This window comes from Denticeps clupeoides, chromosome 8 (assembly GCF_900700375.1).
Source record: "Denticeps clupeoides chromosome 8, fDenClu1.1, whole genome shotgun sequence".
Classification (NCBI taxonomy): Eukaryota; Metazoa; Chordata; class Actinopteri; order Clupeiformes; family Denticipitidae; genus Denticeps; species Denticeps clupeoides.
The window spans coordinates 1,622,918-1,633,411 of NC_041714.1; the positions used below are offsets into that span (position 1 = coordinate 1,622,918).

The following is a 10,494-nucleotide window of genomic DNA, read 5'->3' on the forward strand; positions in this document are numbered from 1 at the left end:
AGTGCGTCTCTCTGGTACCTGCTGGGAGTGCGGCATCATGGCAGCCCTCCGACCCCTCACCAAGCCCAAAATCGTCAAAAAGAGGACCAAGAAGTTCATCAGACACCAGTCCGACCGCTACGTCAAAATCGCTCAAAACTGGAGGAAACCCAGGGGTATTGACAACAGGGTCCGCAGGCGGTTCAAGGGCCAGATGTTGATGCCCAACATCGGTTATGGTAGCAACAACAAGACCAAGCACATGCTGCCCACCGGCTTCAAGAAGTTCCTCGTCCACAACGTCAAGGAGCTGGAAGTTCTCATGATGAGCAACAAGACCCACTGTGCCGAGATTGCACACAATGTGTCTTCTAAGAACAGGAAGCTGATAGTGGAGAGGGCGGCTCAGTTGGCCATCAAAGTCACCAATCCCAACACCAGGCTGCGCAGCGAGGAGAACGAGTGATCTAGCGCTCTGTGTGCTTTGGGTTTCAATAAATTTGCGTTTTGAAAATGAGCTAAACCCATATGCCATGAAATATTGTTGTATTAGTCCTACCATCCCTCCTGTTGAGACATGAGATTTCCCATGGCTCAATATAGCAGCCCATTTAAACATATTCTTTGTTAGGATAGGTTTCCCCAGGGGTCAAATGTACATCTTGTCGTGGATTGAAGCCCCATGTTTCACCCACGTATCTACCTCATGTGGGGTGCTTTGTTGTTGCATGTCAATGAGAATGTCAGGAGAACTGATTTGGACTTGGTCAATAACAAAAACATGAGTCACTGGCTTGCCAGTTGAAGTAACTATTCCCCGGTTATGCCAATACTGAGCAAATGTGTGTACTGTTGCAAATGCATATTGACTGTCAGTATAAATGGTGACGTCTTTCCCTTTCATTAGTTTACAGGCCTCTGTTACAGCGACAATCTCGGCGGCCTACGCTGAAAATGAGGATGGCAAGTGTTCTGCTTTGAGTACGGTGTCATACCGTACTCAACAGCATAACCCGTCAGTGTTTTGCCCAGGTCATTTTTCTTAGAAGAGCCATCAACGAACACTATCTCACCCTGAGGCAATGGTTGGTCACTTAAATCTAATCTAGATTTGGCTGTATGTTCTGGGAGTGCTTGGCAGTTGTGTTGATAGTAACTTGAAAGCACGTTGTAAGTCGCTCTGGATAAGGGCGTCTGCTAAATGCCATAAATGTAAATGTAAATGTTCTCCGTCACCCGGCAAAGGTACCGATGTGGCTGGGTTCAGTGTGGTACAGCGTTCGCTGGTGAGGTGGGGCTGTGACAGCAACGTCACCATGCAGGAGAGGTGCCTTGCAGGGGATAAAAAGATCATGTTGGTTTGCAGTAGCAAAGCCGCCACTGCATGTGGGACCTTAAGGGTCAATGGATGGAATAAAACTATTCCAGCACTTACCTCTACTGTCATTGACGCTCTCACAAAATGTGGTAATGCGCAAGCAACATTATCCAACTTAGACGAGAAGTAAGCAATTGGTCTCAATTTATCTCCATGTTGCTGGCTTAAAACAGATGTCATGTACTTGTCTTTACAGTCCACCATTTGTATAAACGGCTTGCTATAGTTTGGCAAGGCTAGTGCTAAACTGGAGGTCAGCGCCTGTTTGATATCACAAAAAGCTTTTTCTGCTTCTGATGTCCAGTTCAGCGATGATGTCATTTTTAGGTTTTTGGAGTAAATTAAGGCTGTGAGTGGGGAAGTAATTTCGGCATAATTTGGCACCCAACTTCTACAGTAATTGGTCAAGCCCAAGAATGACATCATTTGTTTTTTAGTGATTGGTTTAGGTGCCTGTAGGACTGCTGTCTTTCGTTCTTCCAGAATAGTTCTGCCACCTGCACTAAGGAGGTGACCTAGGTATTTGACTTGTGGTTTCCATAATTACAATTTGTTTTTACTAACTTTGTGCCCCATCTTAGCTAGGTAATTTAAGAGGGCCACAGTGCCTTCTTTACATAGTCTTGGAGAAGCCACCAATATATCGTCAACGTAAAGTCCCCCCACTCCCTCAGGTGGTTGAAATTTTGACATGCTGGCATGCATGGTTTGTGAATATATAGTAGGGCTTTCACAATAGCCCTGAGGAAGGCTAGTATAGGCATATCGTGAAAGCGAACCAAAATTGACTGTCTGTGTCACTGGGAATGGAGGAAAATGCATTACTAATGTCGACCACAGTAAGTATTTGCGCCTCTGGTCTTAAAGAATTCAACAACGTGTGTGAGTCAGGTACCCACGGAGCTCGTGGTGCTACTGCGGCCTTTACTGCCTGCAGCTCCTGCACCGTTCTCCATCCTATTGTGGGAGCTTGCCTTTTTACCGGAAATATAGGTGTATTTCTGTAGATAAACAAAACTTAGACATAAAACAGAAAAATCAGTTCAGTTAGTCAAAGTCCAGTCAGTAGTGTCACAACATGGTTTTTTTTCCAGTTAAACTTAGTCAGGTAAAATAATGATTGTTATCATTATTCTTTAAATGCTCTTGGTCTCTGTTCAAGTAAACAAAAAGGGCACTGTGCAAGTTATGACCATAACATTGTAGTAATCTCAATGCTACCTTTTAATTCATGCATCAAAATGCTGGTGTCTATTTCATGCTTTTTCAAAATGTAAAAATCCCATATTCCCATATTTCCTTTGAGGCTGAATAAAGTGGAAACCCACTGGAAATCCCTGGGCTGATGCCCAGACGGCAAATTCTATTGCTAGTCCCAAACCAAACGAGAGAGAGAGAGAGAGAGGAGGAGAGAGAGAGAGAGAGACCGAGAAGGAGGGGCCCCACACATACACTCACATACCCGAGAGAGAGAGAGAGAAAGATTAGGTCTGCCAATACATGCAGACTCTCACACACACACACACACACACACACACACACACACACACACACACACACACACACACAGAGGCTGGAGTGTCTCTTCAGAACTCCGGTCCTCCACGAAAACACATCTTACTCGCAATTTACACAGTCTGATATTCTCTATCTCACACACAGAGCCTTGTTGGCTGTTATGTCTATCCCTCCGATCACCCTCTGCTTCCCATATTTTAAACAGTCTCCCATTATACCCATTTCCTGAATTACTTTACTTTAAACTTTCTTTGACTGCTCTTTTTCCTGTACTTCGCCCATATGCGTCCCAGCAATGCCTATGTTCTGGTTTCCAATTCTGACCCATTGCGACTCAGAGGCTGTCCTCCTCGTCTTAAAGGGGACCAGTCACCTTTTACATGGTGCCAGTGCTGCCCCATTGCTTGCATATATATTTGTTGCACTTCAACACCGTTCAAATGGTAAGACCTTCGAATCGCCTCCATGTCTCCCTTAAACTTTTCTATATCCTCTTTACAAGGAGTCACGCCTTCTACCACCTTTTTTTTTTTATCTTTCTGCGTCCAGGTCCGATATACTAGGATGGTACGAGACTGCTCATCGTCACTTGGATTAGGGTTGGCCACTTCTATAAGGGGGTATTGATCCCCCTCTTGTAAATTTTGCATTTTGGGGGGACTGTCCCAAACCTTGCCCAAGGTTTTAGACCAGGGTCTTACTTCCCCTCGAGATCGAGTATGCGGTGTTGGGGAGTAGGCGCCAGGATTATAAGCAGGGGGGTTTTCTTCTTCAAATTTAGGTATCTCAGGATACAGTAAGTTCGTAGGAGCTGGTGGTAATGTGAGAGGCTGTGGCGTTGATTCCATCACCCCTTCTGCTCCTCTCTCCTGAGCTGCGCTCACCCCTCCCCTACGGCTCCCTCTGGTTACAGACTCGTCGTTCTCCTTACGATGAAACAGGACGGCGCCTTCAGTTTTTTTAACAATGGGTACCTCCTCCCCCTCGCTCTTCGCTCTTGCTGCAGCTTCCCTGGCCTGCCTATCCCTTCTCTCTCCTTCTTCTCGTTTCCCCGCTATCTTTATCCATTGTATTAACTCGTCAACACTTTCTTCATCTCTTTTTCTTTATTTTTACATTTTAACTTAATGGCCCCCTGTAACTCTATCACGCTTCTTACCCTTAATTGCCCTTCTTCCTTTTATCTATTTAATGGTTCAACGTAGGCTTTGTTAATTTGTTCAACGTATTTCCAATCTTTACATTTTAAGGACTCTTTTAGTTCTGGTTTGCTGGATCCTTTACCCATTTTGACTTAAATTTGGACCAGTGGTTTTGCGTACCTAGGGTAGCCTAAGACACTGGTGTTCAGATCACAGGACAGTGTTAAAATACCTCTCGTGATGTATTCAACTTCTACCTCAAATGTTTTGGGGTGTGAATACCTTGCGTAAAAGCTTCCACAAAAGTCACACTGTTCCGTTTCCTGTGATTTTTTTACATGGAGTGTCGGTCTAGCGACTTTCACTCCCTTTCATCCACACAAGCACTCCGCATGCGCGCTCTCATACACCTGTATGAGTTTTACACAACTTTTTTTTCTTATTGAACGTTCCTTTTACCAGGGCAGAGGGGTCCGTTTCCCCGCGGATTTTAACCCTTTATGGGAGGAGTCCGCCCTCCCCGCAGAATTTAACTGCTACCTAGCAGAGGAGTCTGCACCTCCCCACGGAACTTAACTGCCACCTGTCACCTGCCAGAGTCTAGAATACCCAGGGCTTGTTTAAGTAACCTCTTGTTAATTCAGTTACCTCTTGTAACTTATTTTTATGTAACCTCTTGTTACCATACCATTCATACCATTCAAATAGAAGTCAACTTACCCCGTGCCTTCTCTCAATCATAGAATTCCTTCAACCTCCAGACTTCCAGTCGACGGTCGGCCTACCAGTCCCCAAAGGGGTCTGTTCCTGACCCCTCCTAAGGAGTCAGCCTTGGCCAAGGTTTTTCCGGAGTCCGTTCCGTCCACTGGAAATCCTTTGGTGTCTTGGAATCCGGCTCGAAGGACCAATTAAATGTCAGAGTTATACCTCGTTCTAACACTTATTAAATAACTGGAGAAGAAAGACACGAAGCAATTGAGTCCGTTTTACTTGCAAGGAGAGCAATCAGAGATGCACATTACAGCATGCCTCCAACAGCTCTGTGGTTTCTGACGTGCCTCCTCCTTTTATTCAATACTGGGTGGTACATTCAGACGTCAGATGGGTTTGTCCCGAACATAGAAATTCGTAGAACTTCACTGTTGTTTATCTCATGATTGGTGGTCTCCTTCTTTTTCCATCTGCAAGTTCTCCGTTCGCTGTTTTCCCAGATCCCGCCAGGTCTCGGTCACCTCGCCCCGGCGACTTTGTGTTCCAACACTTCTCTTGTTCCTCGGTTTCTCTTCCAAGCAGCTAATGATTAATGCTGATGTCTTTTAGATGTTAACATTACAAATACAGATGTTGGCTAATGTTTACTATAGCTGGTGTTTTCCAGCGGTTAACATTCCAAATACAGATGTAATACAAAAAGGGTGATTGCATGATAACTTATATACTTTTTCCAACAACATCCTGCAAGAGAGAACAAGAACAAGAGAGCATTGAGCAGTTGCTATAAAACAATTAATCAATCTAGAAATACATTAATATAGAAAAACATTCCACAGATTGCCGGGCTTATGGGCAACTGATATGATGCCTGAATAGCCACAGGACAAAATATCAGTAGTCAGCTCTCTCATGTCATCTAAAGTGGCATCTGTGATCTGAACAAGTTTCAGATATATGAATATTGTTAAGATTTGAGATTTTGGTGCTGGTCCTCCCTGCACCAAACTCACTGCAAACATTTTGTCAATAGTTCTGACATCCCACAAGACAGGAACAGTGTTACATTGCAAACTTGTTCCAACGTGTCTCAAGGTCACCACCATCATGCCCGTGCTGAAGAAGTCTTCAGTTTCGTGTCTCAATGACCACTATCCCATTGCATGTACACCCATCATGATGAAGTGCTTCGAGAGGCTCTTCACCCTCCTGCCATCTGGAAAAAGGAACCGAAGCATTCGGGCCCTCACTGCCAGACTCTGCAACAACTTCATCCTACAGCCCATCAGACACATGAACTCAGGAACTTTCCACTCTGGTCCGACACACACACTCCACCTCTGTTAAATTTAGTAATATTATCTGTCTGTAATAATATCTATTAATGCACCGTTTGACTTTTTCACAGCAATATTTGAAGTGTTTTACTTTGCACATGTATTACTCATATCACTAGTTAAGTCTTTCTCATTGTTGTCTACATGTTTTAGTTAAATGCTACTATGACGCACACAAAAGTTTGGTCATAAATAGATGCATGTGTTTGAGTATCTTGTATTTTATCCCACATCTTGGAACACACTCAGGGAAGAGCTCGGTTTTACTACCAGGGGAAGCTATCACTTGAGGGGGCATTGGTGTTTTCTCTGTTAAATACAGGTTAGTATAATGCACCACTATTTCTAAATACACCCATTCAGTATAATAGAGAAATTACTCATAGGAGCGGTCGGAAAAAGCGACAGGTATCACGTGGTTAGGAGTTAGTAAAAACACACCGCAGGAGTTCAGTGAAATGGTGGTCGCGCCATTCGCGTTTCTTTGATCATGTTACTACTGCCATGTAGATTGAGTGTATAATTTATGTGTATGTGTACATATGTTTAAGTACACTGATGTGCTGTGGGATGGAACGTAATAATTGCTTCATATGGAGTTAAAACTGTTGTGTATTATTATGAAAATTGTTGTTTGGGTTGAAAAGATTAATGTGTGTTGATTCTGTAAAGGGGTATAGCAGCTATTGAATGAATATTCCAGTAATATGTATTTGTTGAAATATTTCACTAACATAATTTAGGAAGTGAGTATATTACAGGGGATTGAAGAAGAGTTTGTAATATGTGGAATTGAAATGTTTGTAAAGTTGAGTGTAAAATTAATTTTCTTCAGAAAAAGAAATGCCTGTTAAATACAGAAACCACAGACACAACCCACAAAAACAATACACTTTGGGAATTTGTAAGTTTTTGTGCAAGAATACCAGCTGATCTACATGCTCTGGTTTGGGAGTGGATCTTTTAGCAGTGACCACATCTCCTGCAGTGGAGAAACTCGTGCACAGTTTATTGAAATTACATTCAAGTAGATATTTTATTAGTAACACGGCAAAACGCACCGCGATCAATTTATGAAGACAATTATTTGTAGTGAAATGAGGACATAATGGATACAATGGATTATAGGCAGATGAGCCTGCATGAACTGGATTATTGTTTATAAACTAATGTTATACTAATGATGCACTTCCATGTTATGGTAACCTGTCAGTGTCACGACTACGGACGTACGGGGGAAGGAAGCGCAGAGGTCTGACATGTTGGGAAGGGGTTTTATTTATAAACAAACAATAAACTCAAAGAAACAATGGCGCGGTGGCCGAAAACAGTTTAACGTAAATCAAGAACTGAAACTAACCCGTAGGCGTGTGGCGATTGCCAGAACTCAAAACACATGAAACTAAACCAGGTCAAGTTCGTGCAGAGAGTTCACGAAAATGCCAGAGACCCAGAAGGGGCGGAAACTTCCGGCATTTATGGGGCGTCAGGATTTGAGTCAGGTGTAGAGCCCAGCTGCAGGCAATCCTGACAGTCAGTCACTTATATATGACTAGAACTCATTAACTGTATCCATATTGTGTGCTGGTATTTTATTCAATTTAGGTATTACCAATTCACAACATAATTATTAATAAACCCACTCTATCAATTTGTTTAAATATTTACAAATTTAAACTCAAATAAAGGTACTAAATACATGTCAATATACAGAATTAAATTTCTTTCCTGGTTTCTTTATTCCTGTCACTGAAGATGAAAAGGTTCTTCCCTGGGAAGCTTAGGACGTCTTTCAGGAGAGGACCATCAGGACATCTAAGGCAGGATCCTTCAGATGAAAGACAACCCCTCCCTACAAGACAAGTCTGCACCTCAGAGAGAGCAGGTGGTGAAAGAGAATGCCCGGTCCATTGTTTTAATCAGAGGAGGGGATGTGTCTTACAGACAGGAAGTGTTGGGAGAATATGTTGTCCAGTTTGGGAAATACAAAGGGCAGACTTTTTGCTGGCTTCTTGAAAATGATGTTGGCTACACCTTATATTTGATCAGGAAGGTTGAGGATGAGGAGAAGGCTGGACAGTTTAATCCATAAGGACTAAAACAGGACAATCTACTGTCTTTTTTTAGAGTATACTAGAGGTTTCCAGGACATTGAGAACCTCATACACTACCTGGCAGTAAGAGCAACACCACAACCAAAACTGAGCATGAGAATTTGGTTGGGTTTGGAGTTTGTGCTGTCAAGACCTGGAAGGACTTTTAGGACAGCAGGGATAATGGATATGCAGCGTTTATCCTCAGAAAGCAACGTGTCCCAGGCTCCAAAATGTACCGGCTACAGCAGGACCTGAAGCTGAAACACAGCAGTCTTCAGATGACACCAAAGACATCTGCTCCCTCAACACCTGCACCTCCCAGCTCTACTAATCTTCCAGGTTAGATGACTGTTTCATATACCTGCTTTTGTGCATTCATTATACATTTTAATTCATATCTGTTTTGTTTAATAGAAATAGGATGATACTTGCTTGGTCTCCTTCCAAAATCAAAGACCTGGAGAGTGAGAAACTCACACACACACTTTTTATTCTAGTGAAATTATGCAATCATTATTTATCATTCATTATTGTCCAGGTACCATAGCTGATGCTAAAAGAGCTACAATTTCTTCATTGTGCTTTTAGGTACAGAAATGGCTGAAGTCCATGAAAATAAAGGTTTGTTCCTTTCATTTATGGAGGATAATCCTGAATGCCATGATCACAATTTTCTATTCAACTTTCTATTATAAATCTTGTATTGGCCACGTTCAGGCCTGTTTTGATGCACGTGTTCTGTTTGTTCCATTGTTCATTACTAACTCTGAAGGTTATCTCATGTTATCATTTGGGGTAAGTACAGAATTCTTTTTGAAGATTTTACAGAACTGTAGTTCAAGGGTCTGACATATGTTTTCAAAGATTTCTTTTCATATTTAATGTAATCCTCTTTGAATATCAAAACATTCTTCATCATATATCAGATTTTCTCTTGGCACACCCCTGATACTAGACTCTGTCACAATGCTTTACCTGATAAAGGGAAATGTATAGGTTATTTCCACATTATTAATTTTGTGATCGATCCACTAGGCTACTACCACCCATATTTTATTCTTGCTGCCTGTATTAATATTTTTTGTGTATGTCTGATACACAGTTCATCAGCACCATGGTCCTCCTATAAGCTCTGCTGCTGCACAGCCACCAGGCAGATCAGCAGATCCACATTCTCATCAGCCTGCTGTCACAGTCGCCAAATATGATGATGAAATCAGCCGATGGAAATGTTCCCATCAGCAGTGACTTTGGATGAAATTGGAGGTAGAGTTCATGGGTTTATTTGTCAGGATCTCGTCCAGCTCGCTACTTTTCTGTTAGCTTGTGGCATCACCCACCTCAGCCTGAGCTTACAGACTCCAGCACTGACCTGCCTTCACCAAAGCATTTCCAGCTGCATTCATTTTTCATCTGGAAGCCAGGTTTGCAGGCAGAGATGACCTGTGAGCAGTTTCAAAAGTCTCCCTTTTATGAGACAGAAAAACAGCGTTGATCAGAAGAGAGAAAGAAGTAGCACATTACCTGCTACTTCAGCAAGAGTGTTATTCGTGTAATTCCATGTAAATTCAGCATACTTTCACAGCTCATTATGACAGATTTAAAAAAAAACGTTTATGCTGATTTTGTTATTTGATTAACCCATGGAAATATACACACACACTTGAATGGATGATTATTGTTTTAAATGTTTATATGTTCCCTAGACTTATCATTGTAGTAGTAATGTGTACTTAAAGCAATAAAGAGCAATTTACAGTTTGTTTAAAGTGTCATCTGTTCTTTCTCTATAGTTGATACAATGTTTATGAAAATACAATGTTTATGAAAAATAAAGTTCTTTATTAATCGTTGCTTTTATACTTTCATTATGCAGTTTAAATTGGGTTTAAACAGCTGTGTCATAAGACTGTAATATGTTGGTGCAGTGAATTTGAAATGTAACAATTGTTCTGGGAAGTATTAATTAAATAATAATAATAAAAAAGCTCAACTTTTTTGTTTTGAAATACTTTATTTTAGTACATTTTTTGAGTGTTGTGGCACACATGTTGTAAAAGTTTAAAGTTTTGTTGCACTGAGAATGCGTCTCAGGTAGGATTCGAACCCGGGTCGTCTGCACCAAAGAGCAGTTCCATAAGATGTGGGCACGCGCAATTTTTTTCGGTTCTTTAAGGTGAAGACAGCAGGTTTTTCTATTTGGTGCCTAATGAAATGTTCCACAGGCGAGCACTTGTGCAGTCCGTCAGGCGCTTCCATGAAATGATTGTTGTTCCTCTTTTGTTTTTCCCCGATTCGCGTGGCTGTTGTTGTTTGCAGGCAGCGGGGACTTT

At 41.9% G+C, this 10,494-nt stretch overlaps 1 protein-coding gene across 1 annotated transcript; it reads left to right on the plus strand.

Moving 5' to 3' along the window:
- On the plus strand, nucleotides 1-493 carry LOC114795443 (60S ribosomal protein L32-like). The gene has a single exon (XM_028988709.1). The coding sequence runs from the start codon at nucleotides 38-40 to the stop codon at nucleotides 443-445; it is 408 nt and encodes a 135-aa protein (XP_028844542.1). The 5' UTR covers nucleotides 1-37; the 3' UTR covers nucleotides 446-493.
- The last annotated feature ends 10,001 nt before the right edge of the window (nucleotides 494-10,494 follow it).

Excerpts from the sequence above, each read along its gene's own strand:
- LOC114795443 (XM_028988709.1), top strand. The coding sequence starts at position 38 with ATGGCAGCCCTCCGACCCCTCACCAAGCCCAAAATCGTCAAAAAGAGG.